This window comes from Pteronotus mesoamericanus, unplaced genomic scaffold, assembly GCF_021234165.1.
Source record: "Pteronotus mesoamericanus isolate MK-2021 breed Mesoamerican mustached bat unplaced genomic scaffold, CSHL_Meso_final contig_55, whole genome shotgun sequence".
In the NCBI taxonomy this organism is placed as follows: Eukaryota; Metazoa; Chordata; class Mammalia; order Chiroptera; family Mormoopidae; genus Pteronotus; species Pteronotus mesoamericanus.
The window spans coordinates 9,452,109-9,478,091 of NW_026555198.1; the positions used below are offsets into that span (position 1 = coordinate 9,452,109).

General features: G+C 38.9%; 2 protein-coding genes across 6 annotated transcripts in view; both read left to right on the forward strand.

Annotated features, from left to right (window-relative positions):
• The window catches only part of PHKA1 (phosphorylase kinase regulatory subunit alpha 1), a 136,862-nt gene extending 118,559 nt beyond the window's left edge, over positions 1-18,303 (forward strand). For both annotated transcript variants that reach the window (XM_054579583.1, XM_054579584.1), the window contains 5 exons: positions 1,538-1,588; positions 10,300-10,470; positions 12,598-12,651; positions 14,308-14,508; positions 15,697-18,303. In XM_054579583.1, coding sequence (XP_054435558.1) covers positions 1,538-1,588; positions 10,300-10,470; positions 12,598-12,651; positions 14,308-14,508; positions 15,697-15,870 — 651 coding nt within the window. In that variant the 3' untranslated portion in view covers positions 15,871-18,303. The remainder of the gene's footprint in view (positions 1-1,537; positions 1,589-10,299; positions 10,471-12,597; positions 12,652-14,307; positions 14,509-15,696) is intronic.
• Positions 18,304-23,134: 4,831 nt separating this feature from the next.
• HDAC8 (histone deacetylase 8) overlaps positions 23,135-25,983 on the forward strand; it is a 235,915-nt gene continuing 233,066 nt past the window's right edge. For all 4 annotated transcript variants that reach the window (XM_054579586.1, XM_054579587.1, XM_054579585.1 and 1 more), the window contains exons 1-2: positions 23,135-23,579; positions 24,111-24,163. In XM_054579586.1, coding sequence (XP_054435561.1) covers positions 23,355-23,579; positions 24,111-24,163 — 278 coding nt within the window. In that variant the 5' untranslated portion in view covers positions 23,135-23,354. The remainder of the gene's footprint in view (positions 23,580-24,110; positions 24,164-25,983) is intronic.

The following is a 25,983-nucleotide window of genomic DNA, read 5'->3' on the forward strand; positions in this document are numbered from 1 at the left end:
TTTCAGGTATTGTCCTGAAATTAGATTTTTATCACTGTCTTGATAGAGGTGTAGAAAAGGAGTTAGGGACACATAGAGGAAAAGCATTTAAATTAGTCTGGGAGTTGGTGGGAGTCAACAAACATCATATTGTAGCCTCTTACTTTTTCTTGCAGATGAGAATAGATGAGTTATTGTATTATACAAAGAAATAATTAACACAAACTTCCAAAGCTTCTTTCAAAACTCTGGGAAATCATGTGATTTTAAAGTCCAGGTTGAGAGGGTATCTGATTTCTCTTAGTAGTACTTTTTATGAAAATCGTAAATATACACCTCCTGCTTTTAAAATAAATTTATTCTTGCACGATTTAAACACATACAGAAAAGGATAGGCAAAATAGAATTTTTTTAGGAGTCAGAAACCACTTAGGAAAAGAATGATCCAATGCTTGAAGATTAATTTGAAGTAAACTTAATTTGAGTATACTTATCATTTACCCTTTTGCATTTATATTATGCAAGAGCAAGAACACTTATCAGATAGTCTTTCACATTTATATTACGCAATGGAATAAGAATGGATCTTGTGATAGAAAAATGTTCACTTTACTGGTTTTTTCCCCTGGTAATTTGGATAACCTGAACATTTTTCTATCTGAAAAGTGAAAGAACTACATTTCATACTGAAGGATTAAACTGACATTGTTGGTAAACAATTCTTGTTTTGGTTGAAAGTGATTGGCTAAACATTTTATAGTTGTTTATAGTCACACAGTATTACTTACAAGTCCATTATATATTTAGAACTTGAAGTCCATGTTCCCAGATAGATTAATGGGATATTAAGGACTTAACCTATTCAGCTATATCATTTAATTTGGTTCTTTTTTTTACACATTCACTACCTATAGGACTTCAAGAAAGCCCAAATCATTAAGACTGTAATTTAGACTATGGAGAGCTATACATTTTTATTACTTTCTTTTTTGTATATATTTTTTAATTTTTTTAATCCTCACCTGAGGACATGCTTATTGATTTTAGAGAGAGGGAAAGGGGAGGAGAGAGAGAGGGAGAGAAACATCGACATGAGAGACATCAAGCAGTTGTCTATAGCATGCACCCTGACCAGGGTGGAAGGGTACCAAACCCACAAACTAGACATGTGGCCTCACTGGGAATCAAACCTGCAACTTTTTGGTTTATAGCGCGATGCTCCAACTGAGCCACACTGGCCAGGGCTATTACTTTCTTATTTCTAAACATTGATTTCTGTTGTCCTCTCCTTGACTTGTATTTTGTATTGTTCTAAGCTCTTTTCTCTACCACTCACCAATGCCCTCTTATGGAAAAATATTTTTCAGGTAGTTTTCTTTGCTTTACCCATTACCATGACGTCTAGAGTAAGGTGATTTCCTGAGCTTTTTAAATGATAATATGCTGGCCAGTTACTTTAATAATCTGTAATTTTACTTTACTAACAACTTAAAAATGTGATAATGATTGCTTTGCCTCATGTCTTTTAAAATTGTATTTTCTCAATTTTTTTTTATAGTCCAATGGTGGTCACACCCTGGGCATAGATTTGATGTCATCGCCTTTTCTGGTAACTGTTATCATCTTGTATTATATACCATTCACAAGTGCTTTGAATATGCTGTTATATAAATTATGCTGTATAATGATGGATTGAAGAGAAAAACAAAACAAATTAAGAACTAAAATAGATATAAATCAATTTTATGTATGAAAGTGAAATCTTTCCATTTCTTTCCTAAAAAGGCAAGAAAGGGGGTTCAGCTTCAACCTTTTTTCCATTTCAGAAAACAAAATTCAATTTTAAAAGTATTTCTTTATTCATGTATTCTTCAATTAATGATTAATTGCATGTCTACTATGCACCAGGCACTGTATGTACAAGATAGTGTCAGTATCCCCTGGGAACTTGTTAAAAGTGTGAAATCGTGGTTCCCTACCCCCCAGGGCTACTGAATCAGAAACTCTGGGGGGAGGCCCAGGAGTCTACATTTTAATAATCTTTCTAGGTTATTCTGATGCACTTTCAATTTTGAAAACCAATGGGTGAGCTATTCTGATTATTGATTCATTTAGTAAATATTAAATGAGTGCCAAGCACTGGAAATATAGTGGAAAAAAACAGTTGTGGTTCTTGCTCTCATGAAGCTTAAAGTTTTAGAAAACTGATCTCTGATTAAATATCCTTGGTTTAAGTCAATGATTCATACTGGCCTATAATTTCAGATCTCTTAGGCTGAAAAGATTAAGGCCAGATGACAAGCAAACAAAAAATGGAAAAAATATTGGAAACAGTATTGATATTTTTATTGACCTTAACCAAATACCCTGTAAAGAATTAGTACATAATAAGATTTGGCCAGTTCTGTCAAATGCACATTAATAACAAGGACAGAGGCACAGAGAAGTTAATCTAAAAACTCAAAACCATTGCTATTTGGTTTCAGAATATAGTCTGAATACCCTTTGTGGGTTGACCCCACTATCAGCAGCCTAGGATCCTGATGATACAAAGACAATGAGGATAAATCAAATGGCAGTTCATCAACTTAGTACATTAGCATGATAGTCATTGGCCAATACAAATGTCTTGGGGCACTTTTGTGTTTTACTTAGCAATGGTGGGTAATGTAAGCATTTGGCCCAAATTAAAATGTGGGAAGTTTTTTTTCTCAGAAAATATTTCTATTATCTTTTTTCTATTTTATGTTTATTTCTGAATCTAATCTGTCAAAGAACCACTTTCCCCAATGTATTTAATTCTTTACTTATAGTTTTCAAAGTTCATTATGTTGCAGCATGTATCAGTACTTCATTCTTTTGTGTTGATGAATAACATATTGATACATGCCACATTTCATTTACGGACAATTGGATTGTTCCTGTTTTTTGGCTATTAGGAATAATGCTGCTATGAACCTTTATGTACAAGTTTTTATGTGGACATCTGTTTTCATTTCTCTTGCATCTATATCTAGGAGTGGAAGTTCTGAGTTATGTGGTAACTATGTTTAGCATTCTGAGGAACTGCCAAAATGTTTTCCAAAGTAGCTGCACCATTTTACATTCCCACCAGTAATGTTGGAGAATTCCAATTTCCTCACATCTTCATCAACCCTTGTTATTTTTTGTCTTTTTGATTCTAGCCATTTTGGTGGGAGTGAGGTAGTATCTCATTGTGGTTTTGATTTGCATTCCCCTAATGGTTTATGATATTGAGCATCTATCTATTCATATGCCTATTGGCCATTTATCTTCTTTGGAGAAATTTCCATTTATATCCTTTTCCCATTTGTTAATTGAGCTATTTGTCTTTTTATTGTTTAGTTGTAAAGGTTAATTCTGGATACATATTCCATATCAGATATGCAAATGAAAAATAATTTCTTCCATTCTATGCATTGCCTTTTCACTTTCATTTCTACCGCCTCCCACCAGAGAACATCAATCACTGAATTACTTTATTGATAGTGTTATTTGAAGAACAGTTTTTAATTTTGATGAAGCCCAATTTACCTATTTTTTTCTTTTAGTGTCATATCAAAGAAGGCTTTGCTAAACCCAAGGTCACAAAGATTTATTCCTTTTTTTGTTTTGTTTTTAGAGTTTTATAGTTTTTGCTCTTAAAATTAGATCTGTGATTATGTTGGTGGTTCCCAAGACCACCCCCAGGCTTGACGACTCACTAGAAGGACTTACAGGACTCAGCATATAGTCATACCCATAGTTATGACTTATTACAGCAAAAGGATACAAAGCAAAATTAGCAAAGAGAAAGGTGAATTGGACAAAGTCCAAGGAAAACAAGCACCAGCTTCCAGAGTACTCTTTCAGTAGAGTCATGCAGGATGTACTTAATTCCCCCAGCAAATGAGTTATGACATGTTTGCAATATTGCCAATTAAGGAAGCTCATTAAAGACTCAGCACCCAGGATTTTTACTGGGGGTTGCTCGCATAAACAGCCTCTGTCTGGCACATATCAAAACTCGAGACTCCTAGAGGGAAAGCAACTGTTCAACAGAAACCATAGTATCTGCACAGTTTAGGCACAATCAGCCACTGTTATCAATTCTGGGAATGGTAGGAACCCTCCCAAAAAGCAGGTTTCCAAATGCCAGCCAGGGGCCAATCTTGTAAGCAGGCCTTTCCAAGAATAGCACTTCTGGCCTGCTATGTTAACTCTTTTCTGCACAATAACCCATTTAATATTAAGTTTTTGTGTATGATGTGAGGTAGGGGATCCAACTTCATTCTTTTGCATGTGAATATCCAGTTTTTCCAGCACCATTTCTTGAAAAAAACTATCTTGGCCCCCATTTAATTTTCTTGGCACCATAGTTGAAAATTAATTGACAAAAATATAATGGTTTATTTCCAAATTCCCAATTCCATTTCATTGATCTAAATCCCTAGCCTATACCTGTATGACACAATCTTGATTATTGTAGCATTGTAGTAACTTGAAATTGTAAGTTGTGAATCAACTTGAGTCTTCTTTTTTAAGACTGTATTACTATCTTGGCCCCTCGAATTTCCATTTGACTGTCAGGATAAGCTCATCAGTTTCTCCAGATAACCCAGAAGGGAAGGGAGGGAGAAAGAGAGAGAGAGAAATATTGATGTGAGAGACAAACATCGATTGGTTGCTTCTCACACTCGCCAAGCCCAGGACCTGGCAAGGACTCAAACCAGCGACCTTTCACTTTCTGGGATGACGTCCAACCCACTGAGCCATGCCTGTCAGGGCTCAATGTGTAGATCAATTTTGAGAATATTGCCATCTGAACAGCATTAACTGATCCAGGGACATAAGATTTTTTTTTTCTGTTTATTTCAGTCTTCAAATTCTTTTAACACATTTTGTGTTTTCAGAGTATATGTTCTACACTTCTTTTGTTAAATTTATTTCTAAATATTTTATTCTTTTTGATGCTATTTTATGTTTTAATTTTATTTTATTTATTATGCTATTACAGTTGTCCCAATTTTCCTCCTTTCCCCACCTCCACCCAGCACCCTCCACTCCCTCAGGCAATCCCCACACCATTGTTCATGTCCATGGGTCATGCTTATAAGTTCTTTGGCTACTCATTTCCTATATTGTACTTTACATCCCCGTGGATATTCTGTAACTATGTATTTGTACTTCTTAATGCCCTCACCTCTTCACCCATTCCCCTACACTACCCTCCCATCTGGCAACCATCAAAACCCTCTCCATATCTATGCTTCTGTTGCTGTTCTGTTCGTTTGCTTAGTTTGTTTTTAGATTCAGTTGTTGATAGATAAGTATTTACTGCCATTTTGTTGTTCATACCTTTGATCTTTTTACTATATAAGTCCTTTTAACATTTCACATAATAATGGTTTGGTGATGAAGAACTCGTTTAGTGTTTTATTGTCTGGGAAGCTCTTTATCTGTCTTTCATTCAAATTGATAGCTTTTCTGGGTAGAGTAATCTTGGTTGTAGGTCCCTGCTTTTCATGACTTTGGATATTTCTTGCCAAACCCTTCTAGCCTGCAAAGTTTCTTTTGAGAAATCAGCTAACAGTTTTATGGGAATTCCCCTGTAGGTAACTAATGGCTTTCCCCTTGCTGTTTTTAAGAGTCTCTCTTTATTTTTACCTTTGGCATTTTAATTATGATGTGTCTCAGTGTGGGCCTCTTTGCATCCATCTTGTTTGGGACTCTCTGTGATTCCTGGACTTGTATGTCTATATCCTTCTCCAAATTAAGGAAGTTTTCTTTCATTATTTTTTTCAAATAGGTTTCCAATTTCTTTCCATCTCTTCTCCTTCTGGAACCACTATGATGTGAATGTTGGAATATAAAAGTTGCCCCAGAGGCTGCTTACACAATTCTCAATGTTCTTTTTTTATTCTTTTTTTCTTTTTCTTATTCTAATTGGTTGTTTTTGGCTTCCCTGAGTTCCAAATAATTGATTTGATTCTCCTTTGCATTCACTTTACTGTTGATTCCCTGTAAATAGTCTTTATTTCAATTAGTGTATCCTTCATTTCTGACTGGATCTTTTTTATGCTTTTGAGGTCCTAAGTTCCTTGAGCATCCTTATCCAGTGTTTTGAGCTCTGCATCTGATAGATTCCTTGTCTCCATTTTGTTTAGTTCTTTTTCTGGAATTTTGATCTGTTCTTTCATTTGGGCCATGTTTCTTTGGCTCCTCATTTTGGCGGCCCCCTGTGTTTGCTTCTATGTGTTAGGTAGAGCTGCTCTGACTCCCTGTCTTGGTAATGTTGCCTAATGTAGTAGGTGTCCTGTAGGGTCCAGAGGCACAGCCTCCCCTATCACCCAAGCTGCGTGTTCAGGGTGAACCCATTGTGTGGGCTGAGTACACCCTCCTCTTGTAGTTGAGCCTTGATTACTTTTGGCAGGTCAATGGGAGGAATTTACCCAGGCCAGTCAGTCACCTGCAAGAACTGGCTGTGACCACTGACCACTAACCTCGACCCTCTGTGGAAGATCAGCTGTGGAGGAGGTTGAGTGGTGGTGCTTCAACATTCTGCAGCTGTCCACTAGGTGTGCAGGCTCTGGGGTTTCCCAGGAGGTGCAGGCCAAAGTCAGCTACCACCTGTGTTCTTTCTGGGGCCACTTGACATGAGCTATAACGTGATCTGCAGATGGCTGATGTATGTTCTGGGCTTGGAGGTACCGAAGTGTGGCCATGCTGTGAACCAAGGCCAGCTACTTCCAGTTCTCTGCCTGGGGCCACTTAGAAAAAAGTATGGGGGCTTGCCGAGGCCAGATGCTGCTTGTTTGAGAGGATTTAAGAAGATCTGAAGCATGAGCCAAGACAAGCCATTCATATGGAAAAGCCACTGTTAACCGTTTGGATGGGACCATAAGTTGGGTAGGGTGGAGTGGCAGGGGATCACCATGGCAGGGCAAACAGTGATAGCCAGGTTGATGGAGTCTCAGATCTGGTGCCCGCCGCTCTGTGGCTCTGTGTGGGGAGGGCTCAGAAAAGGAACAATAGCCTCTCCCAGCAGTTCTGTCTGAGAGAAAGCTGTTCCCCACCTCTTACCCTGATGCCAAACACTTCAGTTCCTCCCATATGCCACGGGTGCCTTTCAAGATGCTGCCCCAGTGCTGGAGCTCAGGGAGTTAATGTAAGTCCTTGTGCAGGCCCTTTAAGGGGAACTGCTTGGGAATCTAGCAGTTTCTTCCACTGACTCAATCCCTACTGGTTTTAACAGCCAGAAGTAGTGGGGACCTATCTTCGTGGCACTGGCACCCTGGGCTGGGGGGCCTGGTGTGGAGCTGGGACCCCTCACTCCCAAGACATCCCTCCCAATTTTTATCTGCCACATATGGGTGTGGGACCAGCCTGTCTGTGTCTCCATGTCTCTGCTCCTCCTGCCGGTCTCGATGTGGTTTCTTCTTTAATTCCATAGGGCTTCCATTCAGCTCTACTTCTGGTGGTTTTGAGTGAGAGGTGTTCTATAGTTTAGTTGTAATTTTGATGTGGTTGTGCGAGGAGGCAAGGCGTGTTTACCTAGGCTGCCATCTTGGAGAGCAGTCTCTTTTTGATGATTGTTTTAAAAGATTTTATTTATTTATTTATTTATTTATTTATTTATTTATTTTAGAGAAGGGAAAGGAGGGAGAAAGAGAGGAAGAGAAACATCAATGTGTGGTTGCATCTCATGCGCCCCTCTACTGGGGACCTGGCCTGCAACCCAAGCATGTGCCCTACACTGGGAGTCGAACCGGCAGCCCTTTGGTTTGCACACTGGCACTCAATCCACTGAGCTACACAAGTTAGGGCTAATGCTATTTTAAGTAGAATTTTTTTATTACTTCATTTTCAGATTGATGATTGCTACTGTTTGGAAATACAATTGATTTTTACATATTGATCTTCTACCATGCAACTTTACTGAACTTATTCATTAGTTCTAGTTGTTTTTTAGTGAATTTCTTATATACAAGATTATGTCATCCACACATGGGGATACTTTGCTTTGTTCTTTCCAGTCTGGGTGACTTATTTCTTTTATTGCTTAATAGGCCTGGCTAGAACCTCCCATACAATGCTGAATAAAAGTAGCAAGAGTGAACATCTTTGTCTTGTTTTGAGCTTAGGAGGGAAAACAGTTCATCTCTAAGCATTCATTCGATCAGCTATGGGGTTTTTGTAGATGCTTTTTATTAGATTGATGTGGTTCCCCTCTGTTTCTAATTTGTTGAGTGTTTTTGTCATGAAAGGGTGTTAGATTTTATTAAGTGATTTTTCTTAATCAATTAGGATGATGTGTCTTTGTCCTTTAATCTTATTATATAAATGTAATGTATTACATTAATTGATGTCTGGATATTAAAAGACCCTTGAATTACTGGCATATATTGTAATTCATCATGGTATATCATCCTGTTTATGCATTGCTGATTTTCATTTGCTAGTGTTTTGTTGAGGATTTTTGTATGTCTGTAGATAAAGGATATTGATCTGTAGTTTTTGGTGGGGTTTTTTTTTCTGATTTTGGTGTAAAGATAATATGGACTTCATAATACACCTTCTTTTTTAGAAGAGTTTGTGAAAAACTGTTGTTAGAATTAACTAGTGAAGCCATCTGTGCCTGGATATTTCTTGTAGGAAGTTTTGTAATTACTTATTTGATCTTGTTGTTATCAATCTATTCAGATTTTATGTTTCTCCTAGAGTCGGTTTGGTTAATTGTGTCTTTCTAGGAATTTGTTCATTTCATGTAAGTTATATAATTTGTTGACAAATGGCTGCTAATGTTATGTCCCTATAATCATTTTTATTTCTTTAAGGTTGGAAGTGATGTCCCCTCTCTCTATCCTGATTTTAATACATCTCTCATTAAATATCACTTCTTTTTTTTTCAGTATATCTAGCTAAAGATTCGATTTTATTGATACTTATATTCAAAGAGGCATTTTAGTTTTGATAGACTAATTCAAGAGTTAAAGATTTTAGCTTTAGTTATAGTTGATAGGCTTAAGTGACTAATGCATGTGGAAAGTTCCAGGAACTGGAATGCATGACCACATAACTCCAGGAGGCTGACAAGCAATTCAACCTTTGTGCCCCAGGGGTCTGCAAATGATGGAGATGGTATCTGAGTCACTGTGTTCCAAGGAGGGAACACCCATGATGCAGATAAAGAATTGTTGATCAACAGATAAAAAAAAGTACTAGGAAAATTGCCACAGGACTGCAACTTTCATCCAATTAGCCTTTTCCCCAAAACCCTTACCTACCCCTTCTTCTCCTTCCAAAAAGGTAGGCTTGATATGAGACATTAAGATGGTTTTTAAGGGTACATAACTCACTGTCTTCTTAGATCTCCAGCATCTGAATAAAGCGCCCATAAAGATTCAGTCCATGTCTCAACTTATTGGCTCTGGTAGTGGCAGGCAGCATGAACACCTTTTCCAGTTTCATATTCATTGATTGTTCTTTATTTTTCTATTCTCTATTTTATTTATTTCTGCTATAATCTTTATTATTTCTTCTCCTTGCTTTCTGTTTAGTTTGCTGTCCTTTCTTTCATTGTCTTTACATGGAATGTTTGGTTCTTGATTTGAGAGCTTTCATTTTTAAAACAAGCATTCATAACATAAACTTCTCTTTAAGTCCTGTTTCAGCTGAATCCTTCATAAGTCTTGTTATGTTGTATTTTCATTTTCATTCATCTTAGAGGGTTTTCTAATTTTCCTTGTGATTTCTTTCTTAACCCACTGGTTATTTAGGGGTGTGTTTTCTAATTTCCACATATTTATAAATTTCCTTCCCAAATTTCTTCCATCCAAGTACTAACCAGGCTTGACCCTGTTTATCCTTCCCAAATTTCTTTGCAAATTTCCCTTCTGTTGTTGGTTTGTAATTTGATGTCTTTATAGTCAGAGAACATACTTTCTCTGGTTTCAGTTATTTTTACATTGATTGAAACTGTGTTACAGTTTATGATTTCAACAAACTAAGCAGTAGACCAGCTACAAATTTAACAGATAACCAGTGAAAGAGAGAGCAGAAAACTTTTCATGTATCAGTATTTTTATGGTTCTTCTTATGAATCACTGGATTGCTTCCTATAAGGGTCATACTGGTTTACATTGCTGCTAGCTCCTCATAAATCTACTAACTTCACTCTAACCTCTTTATCTTGGGTATTACATTTAAAATGTGGTTTATAATTCTGCAGAGTGTTTATTATTCACTGTGCCATAATATTTTATTAGAGGAACAGAGATAACTTTTGATTTATATTCTTTCCTCTCCTTTCCTCCCAAGTCACCTGGAAACTCTGTGAGTCCAAATATTGGGTTATTTGCTAGTGCATGTGATCAACAGATATTTAAAGATAATCGTCAAGGTCAATGGCAACGCCGAAGAAGGTTGGATGGAGCACTGAACAGAGTCCCAATTGGATTTTATCAAAAAGTATGGAAAGTTTTGCAGAAGGTGAGCATAACACATTGCAGATATCTCTTTGTTTTCCCCTTGAATTCCTCATTCTCCTTGGCTGAGATGTGACGTGACTATGATATCACGGCAATTATAGAGAAGTCAAATGCTAGAAGACAAAACCTAGAAGAAAATATAAAAAATGAGAGATTTATTATTGACATTATTGATAATTTACTGTCTTTCCACTTTGTTGCTATGGTGTTATTTGCAGATTAGATTTCAAAAATCATCACCTCTGCTTTTGGCCTCAGCTGGGCATTGTGATAGAGCTGAATTTGATGATAAAGACCTCATTCTCTTTGTAGCTATTTTAGAGTGGAAATGTTACTTGTAGCAATGTGCTGTTAACAAAATCACACATAGTAGAATAACTGCAGCTTGTGAGGAGTTTGTATGAAAAGCTCTTACCTGTATTTTTCTTGGATGGAAACTACTAAATAAATGCAAAATCATCGTGATGTTAATAGTCCAAAGACTTTGTTGGCATGACCAGCTTTGATTTTCTTTCAGAGGCTTAGTTTGCCAAAGACGTTTAAGGATACATCATACCATTATGTTTGTGACAGATTTACAGGGCCAAGACCATTGTACTCATTCAGAAATCTCATTCATAGTCTCTTAAGTGCCACTTTTTGCTTCATAGCCTTTGGCAAGAACCTGAAGAATACTTCATCCAGGACTTTAGTTATGTCTCCCTTAGCACATTAATATTCTTCCATGGACAGAATCATGCGATCTTTTGGAAAGGTGGAAGTTGATTCCTTAGACTATCAGCTCTGACAACATTCCTTTCAAGTAGTACCTAAAACTTACTTCCCTTTCGTCTAACTTTTATAGCACAGTAGTGACAGATAGGTACTTTATCTCTTCTGTTATAGATGGGTTATAGAAATTCAATTTCACAGTTGTGTAGTAGGTACTGCTCTACCCCAAATACCATGGAAGATATCTCTTCTTGTCACTAAGGAGTTTAATCCATAGTTATCTTAATTAGAAGCTATAACACAAATCCAAAATGTGTTATGATAAAGGTATAAAACCACGAGGCTGTGAGAATCTAAGAGAAGGAATTTAATCTGACAAGGATGATTGGTTTTTTTTGAAGCAGAACAAAACCTGGACTTGGAATCCTGGCCTAAAAAGGAAAAACAAGTGCCCTCTGTTTTTTTATTCTATTCTTTTCAGAGTAGGAATGTAACATAATCACTGTGCACATACGTTTGAAGGCTAGTAATTGTCTGTACAAAGACTGTCTTTTGGCTTATGGAATATGGGATAGAAATGTCTGTTAGAGTCGATAAAGCTATTGGATTGAAATCTTTATCTGTGGTTTAGTATATAATGTTTTGGTTTACTTAAAATCTAAAATGGCAAGTCATTGATTCTCATTGCTTCTTAGTAACTGAGCTGTGGTGAGGGGAAAGATAAAATATCACTCATTCATATAACATTTCTTGAACATCTGCTGTGCACTAGGCAGTGTCCTAGGTGCTGACAGCAACACAGCAAAGAACAAAACAGACAACAATCTTTGACCTTATGGAACTTACATTCTCCTAGGGAGAGACAAACAATAAATAACAAACCTAATAAATAAGTTATGAAGAATGTTAAAAGATGACAAGTACTACAGAAGAACGTAAGAGATTCTTATATCCTTAGAGCAGGATGGGAGAATCAGGAGTGTTTATGGAGGGGGGTGTTTAACTAGAAAATGTAGTTTACTGTGCATGCCCGTTAAATTTGTATCTCGAGTTTTTTTGTTCAGCCGAAAAGTCTTTCTGCAAGCCTATTTGCATTGGCTCTGGGACTGAGCATGGTATCCTCCCATGTAGTCTCTGAATCATTGGGGCCAGTCTGTTGCCAAAAGTAGATTTTTCCCTATCCCTTCCACTCCCCTAAGTAGAGGATGAACCTTAGGTCTACTGTAGCCTAACCCTGCTTCTTGCTGCATGATTATCACAGTCCCTTGGCAAGGACACTTGAGCTGCAGGGCCTTTCACTGGCCTGTGATTACTCAGCATCTACCCTGTGAAGCACACTTACCAATACTAAGTGTCTCCTTACGGCCTCCCAGTTGTCAGCATGTCTTACTGACAACATGTTTTTGCTGTTTTGCAGTGTCATGGACTTTCTGTGGAAGGTTTTGTTCTTCCTTCTTCAACCACTAGAGAGGTAAGATTCTGAGTCTTTCACATTTATGTGATTGATAGCTTGTCTGGCTAAAGTATTTCGGTGATCACTTTTCAGAATAACATCTGTGCTTTTATAAATCAACAGAACAGGAAATGCATTTGGAGAAACAAGAGATTGTTTTTTAAAAAAATAGAACAGGTACATTAGGGAACAATTAGGTATTATGTTAGTTACATAAGCACAGCTTTTCTTAATGATTAAGTTATGCTGATTTACGTGAGTGTTGCCAGAGTTGAAGAGGTCGGTCAAGATAAATACCTAAGAATGAATGACTTCTCATGTCCCCACCCTTCTCATCCCCACCATTCTCTAGTAGGATGCTTGCAGACTAATTAGATCATAAACCACTGGTCCTTAGCTCTTTGTCATAGTAACCTGAGCTCTCATCTCCAATTTAGTGCATTATAGTCCCCAGGGATGGGATCTGAGCATTTGTATTTTTAAAAAGTCCTTAGGTTGACTCACGGTTTGAAAACATTGCCATGAACCTCAGACATAGATTATCAGGTGCTTTCATATTTCACTTTTTGCCCTATCACACGGAAATTTTAAAGAAATAGCCTTTATGCAAAATCAACAAAGGAGTTGGAATGAGCAAGCTAGAAACAGTAAGACTGGAGAGTAGAAAATTCTCAAAAACACTGGAATTGTTACAGATAATGTCCAGAGAGGCAGATACAGAAAGCTGATGCTATGCTTCAAGACGTCTCTCTTGCCTATAGGTCTTTCCTCTAACTAAGAAACTGAGTCCTCTGTTTGTCTTTTCTCTGCCTTTAAGCAAGATTGAAATGTTAATAGAATTAATAATAATACATAACTGAATGGTACCTTTAAGAGTCTTCAGAGCACCTTCACACTTTCTTTAATTTGATCTTCAACACAACTATGTGAGATAACTAAGGAAGGGATTGTAGTTCCTGGTTTAAAATAAGAAAACAAATTTAGAGAGATGAATTACCCAAGGTTACAAAACTAGTAACTGATGAAGAGAAATCTTGAACCCAGGTTTTTAAATCCAAAACTACATTGCCACCTTAAACTATATACTCAATACAGTTTTGCCAAAAAGGATTCGTCGATCCCTTTCATCCTAAAATTACTTTATTTTTTCATGCCCATTTTAACTTAACAGTATATTAGTGCTTTACATACTTCTAGTCATCATGTATATACAATTTTAAGTTCTATTTAGGTTTTCCCTTTATCCACAGTTATCATATTTATTCTTTTAAATGACTCTATAAAAACTCTTGAAGTTGCTATACCATAATATGCCATTATTTACACAGCCATTCCCATGTTAGGTTACTTCTAGTTTTTCACTTATTATTAATGCTGCTACAAACACTCTAGCACATTAGGTTTTTTTTAGGTTTTTTTTTTTCCTCTTTGAATTATTTTGGTAGGATGAACGCCCAGAAATAGGATTTTGGGTTAGAGGGCATTGACACTTTTATGAAGCATCAGGCAATGCCAGATTGCCTTCCAAAAAGACAGAACCAATTTACTCAATTACTTTAAAGGGTATTGAAGCAGTGCTCTTGGCTACAGCGTTTTTACTGCCTTTCAGAGTAGGTGGTTGATATTTTCTGATAATGGGTTCTTCAGAAGTGATTTTCTTTTTCTCTATCACAGATGACTCCAGGCGAGATTAAATTCTCTGTTCATGTGGAGTCTGTCCTAAATCGTGTGCCTCAGCCAGAATACCGGCAACTTCTGGTTGAAGCCATCCTTGTCCTCACTATGATGGCAGATATTGAAATTCATAGTATCGGAAGCATCATTGCTGTGGAAAAAATAGTGCATATTGCCAATGATTTGTTCCTTCAAGAACAGGTAAGTAAACCTGTTGTTTTATCAAATGGGAATGTCTGGCACTAACCTGACTACATTCATAGCTCTTCGTGAAGCCAAGGTCACTTTCTTGTGCCCTCTTACTCCTAGCTCTTTTCTGGGCCCTTTGTGTAGTGACTCTGAGGTGACTGCAAAGGAAGTAGGCTGCGAAGTAACCTGCCTTTCACCATGTGTTTTGTGGCTGGGTTAGATGGTAAAGTTGCCTGGAACTCAGGAAGCTTTTGTGCCTTTCATCGTATTTCATACTTCTTATCATGCTACTTTTGGTGGTCATAAGGACTTAATAAGAGACTAATGGATGTCGTATCCTTCCTGAATATTAAGGAGAAGATTTCATTTTAGTTTTGGTTTGGTTTTGCTTTTGCTGTTTACCTATAGGAAAAATATGAAAGTGAACCTTTTAATTCTACATTTTTCTTACGTTCTTAATAAATTTTCTTCCAGGAAATTAACCATATTTTTAAAATGTAAACTGTTTATTGAAAGCTTTACAAATGTTTTCTAGATTAAGTGTAGGAACACATAAGGTGAAGGACGTGCACTTTCGTCAGTAGGAAAATCTCCAAAACATGTAATAGGTGTTTCACTCTGTTAGGCACTGTGGGAGAATGCAAAAGAAATTAAAAGTATCCAGGTTTTCTAAGAGTCCTAATTTTAAATATTCTGGATTGAAGTTAGTTTATGTGTCAGAAAATGTGATGATCCCTTTCAAACATAGACTCTCGCTTGGAAAGCTTGTGGTGTATTTGAATTAAGTCAACTTAGAAAGAAATAATGATCACATGCAAGATATATAAAATAATAATACAGAGCTGAAATCAGTAGTATAGAAAGATTCAGAGAAAAATCCCTCTAGGGTGATTTGTAAGTATTAACATTTGAATTTTAATAGGCACAACTCATTTAGTTAATTCTATTTCACTTAAAAAATTCTAAACAATACTTTAAATAGAACTTCATATGCTTTTTGGATCTAGTGAAAAATGCATGTATACAAACTCATACTCACTGCTTTGTGCATAACCCTGATCCCTTCCTCGCTAAGCAGCCTAAGATCCAACTAGTTGGTGATGGGGAGGAGGCTCTGAGTTATCCTAATCAGAACTTTAATTAGTAGGATTAGTAATTTTTCCTTTCCCCTGTGTTCTCCCACCCTTAAAAACCAAACAGAAAACCCTCGGCGCAGATGATACCATGTTGGCAAAGGATCCTGCATCTGGCATCTGTACTCTTCTGTATGACAGTGCACCCAGTGGCAGGTTTGGCACCATGACCTACCTCTCCAAAGCAGCTGCCACCTACGTGCAGGAGTTCCTGCCCCACAGCATCTGTGCCATGCAATGAGGCCTTTGGGCCCTGGCTACTGGGAGCCTTTTGACAGCTGGTTCCTGCCTTGGTTGATTGCATGGAACTGAACTGTGATGGCCTGATCGTTCCCACCCTGCCCCATTCCAACTCATCACTCCCAAGAAGAGAGAACTTTTCTGAGAAACTAACTGCTTTAGAAGAAGTGAACCCTTGCTCACCCAGGCTCTTCATTGTGGGCCTTAATCCTTTCATGGTTCACTAGAGTGTGCATGTGTTTTTATTCTCTAGACCTGTTACACACTTAGTTTTCTAACTCCTGTTTAGGGAGCAGGTATTAATAATAACTTATCCTTCAAGTTTGTTTTTTCTTATGTGTGGGTTCCTTGTGTGAATGAGTGGTGAGTCCTTTGAGACACTATTTCAAGTGAGTAAAACCCTAAATTGTTGCACTTTATCCTTCTATAAATTGCAAATATCTACTATAAGTGCCTTTTCTTGGAAAAAGAGAGTAGCAGGTTGTACTTTCATTCTTTACTCACATGTTGCCTCACACTGAGTGATAAACTCCTTTCTATGTAGAATTATTGTTTCTGCTTTTGCCTTTTCTGTATCTGCACACATAATTTCTACTCGACCTTTGGTAAAATATCAAAAAATGCAAGTCCAGTGTGTAGAGTTCAGGAATTGTGTATTAACACTCAAAATCACTTTTTATGAAGCTTGCTAGGACTCAGAGATGGATTTGTAGCAGAATAACCCAGACAAATGAGGGCAACAGCCCAATTGCACAGAAAAAAGGGGCAGAAAAGAAGATGCCTATGTAGTGTATTATTCCTAGGGAGCCAAAAGGGAATCAGAGGTGCCCGGAAGAGAGCCTTGTGCACCTAATCCTGGCCTCTCAAGTGTGGGCTGGCACAAAACACAGACTAAGTGAAGTCTCTGTCTTTGGCAAACAGGAACCCAGCACTCCAGTCTATGGATGCTTTCCTGAGCACTCTTTCCCAGTGTTCACCTGATCTGTCTCACCTACCTACTTGCCTTCTACAGCATCCACCCCCACCCTCAATTCCCTGCCCTCCCATCTATTCTTAAACTCTGTCACTTACATTTTCACTTCCTGATTCTAGTGTTGGTGTATATCTTCCTATCTGTGGGCATATATCTGTTGCTTGTACACATCTGCATTTGTATGTGTCTAAGTATACATGGGAAGTTTCCTGAATATAAGTACTTTTATGTGCCTGTATATCTGTATCTACATTTGACAGACTAAGTGAGTATGTAAATATCAGTGTTACTTGTTGGGGGAGGGGGTGGAGAGTGACTGTGGCATCAGACCGACACACAAAGGGTAGTGGAAGAAATTGTTAAGTCCTCTCCCCTGGTCCCATGTTTCAGTAGCCTTGTTTGAAGAATGTTTCTTCTAACTTTCTGTCTTAGTTTAGGCTGCTATAACAAGAACCATAGGTTGGATGGCTTAAACAAAATATATTTATTCCACACAGCTCTGGAGGCTGAGAGGTCCAAGGTCAAGGTACCAGCAGAATCAGTGTTTAGTGAGGGCCTGCTTCCTGGTTTGCACAGAGCTGCCTTCTTGCTGTGTCTTCACATGGTGCAGAGACAGATCTGTAGCCTCTTTTCTCTTGTTATAAGGGAATTAATCCCATGATGGAGACTGCATACTCCTGACTTCATCTAATCCCAATTATCTGTGAAAAAGGCCCCACCTTCAACTATCGTGTCATTGGGGATTAAAGCTTCCACATATGAGTTTTGGAGGGACGCATTTAGTCCATAGCACTTCCCTTCTGATTTCTGTGTAGACACTCTACTAATGTCTCTGTTCGCTCTCAGAAAACTTCCTACTTCAATCCCTTCCTTTCCTTCAGATTTTTTCCAGGTTTTTCTCCAAGGATGGGGATGGAGATGGGGGACTCTCTGAATAATTCTTATAGTACCAGTGACAATGTTATGAGTCCACATGAATAAGTGAGCATAGTAGAGTGGTAGAAAACAGATAGAAACAAAGAGAGGATGGCCAGCCTTCTCAGTACCTCTCTTAGAGCAAATGGAAACACACAGTAAGTAGTTTTCTGCTTACATGAGTTTCTGGTCATTTATAAAGGTCCTTTACAACCTGTCCTGAAAATGTATCTTCTTTTCACTAGCTGCAAGTGTACCCCAACCACAGGGAGAAAGTACACCTGTAGTGGCACAGGTGATAAGCACCACTCCCTCCCACGCTCATCTGCCTGAACTGACACTGATGGCCGCATTTCTCTGGGTTTACTAAGCCGTCTAGCACTCTGCTGCCCTCCCTCTATCACTGTGCTTCACTTTTACATCAAGTTTTTAGAAAACTCGATTTCTATTTTGTTCATTTTAAGCATGTGATACTAAAAGACATGTTGGATTTTTTTAAAGCACTTCTGTTTTCAAAGTAGAATAAAAATAGAATTTCCAAGTAAATCATGTCTGGTGCCAATGTGTAAAACTTAAAAAACAATATGTATTTTTTGATTGGAGTTTATTTCGTGGCTCTATTTTATGTAGTCTAATTATACAGTACAGTCAAAGCTCATTAGTGGTGTCAAAGTAGTATAATATTAATATAAAGCATATATTATACATTATATAATGTTATATGTAAAGAAATGCAGTTTTACTGTTCAAATACATACCTGCCCAAACTAAGCTCACTAAATTAAATTGGATTTATTAATGTCTTTAGGGAACCTGTTCTGATGAATGATTTTTTACTCAGCATTAACAGTTATGTGCAAATGGTGCTTCTGCACTACTGGAAGGTACTAAGAACAGTTTGTTCTCTTAAGTATTATAAATATTTGGCAGAATCTTGTTTATACTACTCATTAGCACTTTGTGTAACCAAAAGGGTTTATTTACCAAGCACGGATGAACAAGTTGCTGTAGTCCCGTCGTGCTTAATTAGGTTTCACTACAATACATTGTGGGATTTTTATGCAGCTGGTGGGGCAAAACTGGTTCTTAGCCACAGCTCACAAAACCTCTACCCATCCTTTTTGCACTTACCAAAAACCTAGTGCCTGTGCTAATGCAGTGGAGGTGCAGTGTTTTCCACATTTACTCTTCATTTCTTATGAAATGTAAGTAAACTTAGGTCTTGGTTTTCCCAGGACAGTCCCCATTTATGCCTGTTGTCCTGACATAATTATTAATAGCACTCTGTCAGTCTCAAAAGTGTCCCAGTTTGGATGATATGCGCACCCTATATTTAGCAGAAGTCTGATTTCTTTTAAGGCTAGGCCTAAAAGCCAAGGACCTATTCTCAAACCACCAGCAATACTCATGCACTATTGGTATTGGGGTGAGGACAACAATGGGAGGAGACTTTCCCAAAAAGTAAGGACTATTTGGCATAATGCCAGACATTGTGATACAGGCACTTGGCAAGGACTGAGGCACTGGTCTTTTAAACAAGTTGTTCCAGATTGAACAGCCAGTAAGTGGTAGAGCTTACTAGCCCAAGCAATCTGACTCCAGAGTTCACATTCTCAACAACAGCACTCTTCCAAAGAAATGATACTAGAAAGCAGTGTAAAAACAAGGATCAGTCTGTTAAGGGCAGTTGAGGAAGTTTGTGAAATGCACAAAAGAAGAGTGACCAAAGGGGTGGGTGCCTTTTTAATGTGTTTCCTTTCTCATCTGCCTGCACCTGCCAGCAAGTACAAGCCAGAGAGATCACCAAAAGTGGCAAGTCCAACCTGACCTTGCTTATTCAAAAACTGCCTTTAGCAACAAGTAAATGGTTGAGGAAGTCAATCAATGGTTGAGGCAAGTTAGTCAAAGAATTTGCTCAGTGTCACCACACAAGGAAACTTTGGAGCCACAATTTATACTACTTCCTCTGACCTCAAGTCCTTTGACTGCAAATCCAGTGCTTTGGGAAGGATTTTCTTCCCAACTTAAGGACCACATGGGTATTAAGCGTGTGGAAAATTGAAGTTAGGGACTCTTGGCGTGGTTTGTGCTCTGTTTTAATCATGAACAAGAGTCCAGCCTCCCTGTGAGATTTGCTACAGTAATTCTGCTGCCAAGTTCAGAGTCTCCTGCAACAATGTATCTTTCTCCATAATTGAACCATCTTGTTACACTGTATGCCAATTGAGAGTATCCAGAGAGAATTTCCCATTTAAAAGCCAAGTTCTGGTGTTGAAGTGTCCACCTACCTGTCTCCTAGATCTGAAAGAACACATAAGACAATCTTTTTTTCATGTCATCTGATTAGAGTCCAGATTTTACGTTGTTGGTTGGCCAAACTGTAAGGTCCAAAACAAGTCCCATTTTCTCCTTGTATTGCTTGCCTGTCAGTCAACTCTCGCAGTCCCAGAGACTCCCTCCCCTCTGTGTATAAACAAGTGCATGTCTTCCTTACCCTAAAAAAAAAATTATGGTCTCTGACTTCCCCCCCAGGCTGATACACTAACTCCTTCCTTTTACAATCACATTTCTTCAAAGAGGAAACTACACTTGACAGTGCTGGCCTTACTCCTGAACTCCTTCTGATCTGGCTTCCTCCTCTACCTCTAATTTTCTTCATAGAGCACCAGTGAGCTCCTAATGGCAAAAGGATCCTTTGAATCTCACAATACATGACAATGTTACTACCTCTCCCTTGTAACCCTCTAATCCCTCCATTTCTGTGAAACTGCACTATACTCGTTCTCACCAAACTTCCTTTTTGGTCACCTTTCTGGCATCTTTTTCTCCTCCTAAGCCCCCAAATTACACTCTCTTCCTAGCTCAAGGATTCTCACCATGGTGTGGGGCTGGGTTTAAAAAGTAACATCTGATTGGGATTTTTTTTTTTTTAGCTCAGTCTAGCAGCTGCTAAAAAGAATGAATTGTAGGTCAGTAGAAGCAGAATAAGAATTAGATATTGTGGGAAGTCCAGATGAGCCATTACAGTGCCAGGACTAGGGTAGCAGCAGAGTGTGGAGGGAGAAAACTGATGTACAGCATTTAAGACATGTTTTGGAGGTGGAAGAAATGGGAAATTGTTGGTAGGGTAGATCTGAGAGTGGGAGAAAAAGAAGGAATATTAATAAATCCCAGGTTTCTGGCTTAGGCAACTCGATAGTTGTTGGTCTCGTTACTAAGCTATGAAAGATGGGAAAGGGGTGGGAAAGACTTCGATGGGGAAATCAGGAATTTTATTTGAAAATGTTAAGTTGGATTGACCATTAGGCATTCCAGCAGAGGAAGCCATGTTCCCTTGGCTATCGCAGCCACTCATGACTTTAGTTGTCTGTTTCTTACGTAGGAGAAAAATAGGGTAAGTGCCGGATTTAACCCATTGATTTATACAACTCAACACTTTGACCATTTTGAAAATCAAACTCATGTTCATTCTGCTCTACCCTATGAGTTCTTCCACCTTGTTTTCCTGTTATATTGATACCACTAGCCTTCTCTTTACCTAGACTTTACATTTAAGAGTTTCCAGTGACTCTCTTCCATCTCTCACCAGCATCCAAATAGTAAGGAAGTCCTATTGAACCTATCCTGTGCAATGTTTCTCCCTCTCTGTTCCCATTGCCCCTACCCTAGTTTAAATCATCATCACTTCTCCTTTGGACCATTGTGGCACTCTCCCTGCCTCTAGTCTTTCAATAGGTCATCTTTCCTACACACCACTGCTGTAGAAATCTTTTTTTTTAAACAGATTCGTGTTTAAATGTCTCCCCATTTCCCACAGGATGAAGTCTGCTATCTTGAGTCTGGCATTCAAAACCCTTCATGATCCAGCCCCTTCATCTAAACTAGACTAGAAATAGCCTCCTTTTTTTATCTTTGCATACGCTGCTGACTCCAGTCTCTACGTCCTCTCCCGGCTCCCATCTTCACCAAGTAAAGTCCTGTCCATTTGATACAACCCCCCCAAATGCCACTGAGTAAGGATCCCAGTTGCCATTTACGTACCAGTTATGAAGTACTCGATACTTATTTATTAATTTAAGCAGCCTACATTCATTATCTGACACTGTGTTGTATACGGATTTTGTGTATGTCTCATCTCTACAAGAATGCAAATTCCCTGCTAGTCTGAGGAAGTGCGAAGTCGCCGTCTTCCACTGTCACCCCAAAAGCAGTCTCCAGGCACTGGATTGCAACTTTCGGGCTCTCCTGGGCATCAGATGAGAGCCCCCCATGCTGCAGCTGAGCGTGCAGGAAGCAGATGATGGTGTAGGCCAGGCGCTTCTCGTTATCCATCTTGCGATGGGAAGAGATGATGACTGGGGGTTTTCAGGATCTGCAGACCCTCTCAGGTAGCTCAATCCCAACCCTGCAAGGTAGGTTGTTTTATATTTTATCTATCTATTTATTTATTTACGTTTTATTTATTTATTTACTTTTGAGAGAGAGAGAGAAACATCGATTTGTTCCACTTTTTAATGTATCCAGTGGTTTGATTCTTGTATGTTCCCTGGACAATGCTGTAACCAAATAGGCTACCTGGCCAGGACAGCAAGGTAGATTTTGAAGGTAAGGTTATTGGGTTGTTTGAGGGGTGTTAGTAGGTCAGCTCAGGTTCATGTAAGAGTTGGGCGCTTTAGCATTGGCCAGCTTGCATCAGTACACAGAGACTCCTAGGAACTTGAAAATACTGAGTAATTCTAAAACTGCTTCAGAATATTCTCTGATGTGGACCCTCACATGAAACCTAAAATATTTCTCTGGCTTTTCACCAGGTGCAGAAGCAAAGGGAGGGAAGAGGGATAATCTGAAGTCTCCAAACGTCACTGAAAGTCTCTGCTTACACCTTCAGTCCACATGAATTTTCAAGGAGTAATTTATCTTCGTTGTTTGACTGCAATCTACCAAGCAATTTCCAGAGTACTAGCCAGCCTCTTGGGAAAGTGCTATCAGCTTTGCCAGAGTAAATTATTGAGATTATTAACTCTTACATGAACATGGATAGGTGATGAAAAACAATGAGGCACAGAGGCACATAATTTACTGTGTGAACTTTTCAAACCTTTTGTACCATTAATTGATCCTCCACCCAAAAAAAGCTGCCACTATTACATAATTGGGTGATGCTCTTGGTGGCCACGTCGTGTCTATATTTATGTAGGTGTATTTTCAGATTGAAACAATTCATAAGGAGTTGAGGCTTTTTTTTTTTTTTTTTTTAGCGCTAAAACTCAAATTCGCGGCTATTTTAGTTAGTAGCCCCAGTTCTTCCGCTACTCAAACCCCTTGAAACTACATCTCCCAGCATGCTCTGAAGCTGGTCTGACCTCATCTCAAATGGCCCCGTAGGGCAACAAGGATGGTTAGTTTTGACCGTGCTTATCTGTGCCGTAAAACATCGACCCTAATTGGCAGTTATCTGGGATTTAATATCTGTACACTTCTCGTTTTTGAACTGTGGTCACTAAATGAAGGGGTTGTGCCCTGGGAAGACCCATGCATTCCTTCAATTGGATGTGGATTGAGAACAGTGACTCTGGCGATCTCAAGAATTGGAGGGAATGTTGACCAGGGAGCACCGCTGCGGCCGTTTAGAGGAGCAGGAACCGGAGCCCGGGCTGAGTACGAAAAAAGCCGCATCCGGACGGTGGCTCCAGAACGGCTGGAAGTGGAAGATGGAGGAGCCAGAGGAACCTGCGGACAGTGGGAAGTCGCTGCCGCCGGTTTACATTTACAGTCCCGAGTATGTCAGCATGTGCGATTCCCTGGCCAAAGTCCCCAAACGGGTAAGAGAGGTTGGCATGAAAGACCGTGGGCTTTCGCGCGTGGGGGGGTGGGGGTGGGGTGGGTAGACGGGAGAGCATTAGGAAGCGAAGAAGATACTGGACTGGGGGAAATCTTCAGCAGTAATTTGGGCGGCTCTACGAGGTGGTGGAGGAAGTGTTCCCTTACAGTTTCTGAGAGCGCCGCGTTTATCAGCGGGGCGCCAACGGACGCAGGTGGGGGCGGGCTCGCAAAGGAGGTTAGGGCACTGACGGAAGGCGTCTCTAATACAAGGAGTCCCTGAAGTCGTGGAGAAGCTTCAGGAGAAAAGTGATCCATAGCCTCTCTCAGGCCCGGCAGTTTTCGCTTTAGCGATTTAGATACTTTGTATCTAAATTGTCTAAAGTGCATTGTGACTATTAAATAAAACGAAGGGAGGGGGGCTAAAAGTTAATTCCTTTGTTTAGGATGATGAAGTCGATGCAATTTTTCTGAATTAAACATTAAGAAACTGTTTTCTGCTTTTTAAAAAAATTTTTTGCTGATATTTTTAGGCCAGTATGGTACATTCTTTGATCGAAGCATATGCGCTACATAAGCAAATGAGGTAAGTTATCTTTCAGGAACAAAGCCCTGAACCCAGGTGTTCTAGCCCTAACATCCTGCTTCACCGTTGGGACTAATTAGGGAGTGGTCCTTCTTTTAAAGCTTTATGTAGTTCGCAGGGTTTGTAATGTGCCTGTAACCTAATAAAAACTCTTGAAGAATTAAAAGTGCCTGAAAAGAGTACGTGAAGCACTTAAATAGCCATTTGAAATAGGACTTTACTGCTGACAGGGAACATATTGTAGGGATAGGTGCTTTGTGGAGATTTTGAGATGAGTACATTGGGTCCAAAAAAAAAAAAAAAAAAAGGTGTTCGGCTAGGAGGTCTTCTGGTTTGGTTCCCCACCCCCCAAGCCAGATCTGAGGGTGTGAGTTCTACTTAAAACTTTTAGACACCCCTTCACCACCACCAAACTTTAATGAGTGAGCCTGGAGACAAGTCAAAACCAAAGCAAACTCCTGTGGCCAGGCACAGAGCTAAGTACTTCTTTAAAAAAAAAATGAACTCGCTGTTTGTCATTTTAAGACTAAATATTATAACCCTGACACTTGTAGGATTATTTATGGCATTTTATGGCCAAATATGTGCCTGTTTATACCTGCTACTGTGGTATGCTTCATTTCTCTCCCACAGGTACTGTAATAGGCTTTCAAATTTTATTCTTGTCATTAACAATCATTTATTGAGTACCTTCTTCAGGAGTGTTTTTCAACCATTTTTAAATTCATATTTGATAGACAGAAAAACCACATGCCTTCCATTAAATTCATTTAACATTTCAAAAACTGACTTTAAGACAAACAAGAAATGAAAACAAAGCAAAACTGGCCCTTGCCGGGGAGCTCAGTTGGTTAGAGCCAAGGTTGTGGTTTGATCTCTGGTCAGGGCACATACAAGAAACAAACAATGAATACATAAATAGGTGGGACAACAAATTGATGTTTCTCTCTCTCTCTAAAAAAAAAATCAATATTTTTTTAAACCTGTCAAATTTTCTTGCCATTTAGGTAGGATTACAGTAAGTATTTGTTAAATAAGAGGACAGCTGCAAAAAGAGGGAGCTATTATGACTGGGAAACATGGTTCAAGAAACTAAACATTTTTATTTTAATAGGCAGATTTGTCACCTTTGATGATATAGACATGTTTTCTTGAAGAAGGAGCAGGAATCAAGTCCTCCGATCTTGGCTATAGATATTTAATTTTGAGGCTGAGCCTCTCAGGTTGGCCTCTTTGGTGATGGTGGTATCCTGAAAAGTCACACTAATTGACTGGAAACTCTTGGCCTTGTTTCCAATCAACAAAACATAAAAAAACACTGCTGCCTCCCGGTGGCCTAGGTCATTGCTTTTCTAACTTGAATATGCATATGAATTACCTTGTGAAAAAACACATTTCAATTCAATAGGTCTTAGGTGAGACTGAAGTTCTGCCTTTCTAACAAGCTCCCAGGTGGCGCTGCTGTCAGCCCACAGGCCACCTTTTGATTGGCCGGGGTTAGAGAGCAGTAGCGGCAGCGGTGGAGTCCGCAAGAGGAAATGGGGAATAAATAGGCAGCTAGAAGTTAGAGGTGGTAAGTCCTATTGTTAGCTTAGCACCCTGTATTCTCAGTCACTCCTGTTTGTCACTTCTTGTGAAAGGACCAGCTCCAACTGTTTGCTTTTCCTCTCAGAGGCAGATGTGAGGGACCTAACACGGAAACTTTTATGTTTTGAGTTGCCTTTTTTATCCTTTATTTAAAGATTTTATTATTTTTTTTTAGAGATGGGGGAAGGGAGGGAGAAAGAGAGGAAGGGAAACATCAATGTTTGAGAGAAACA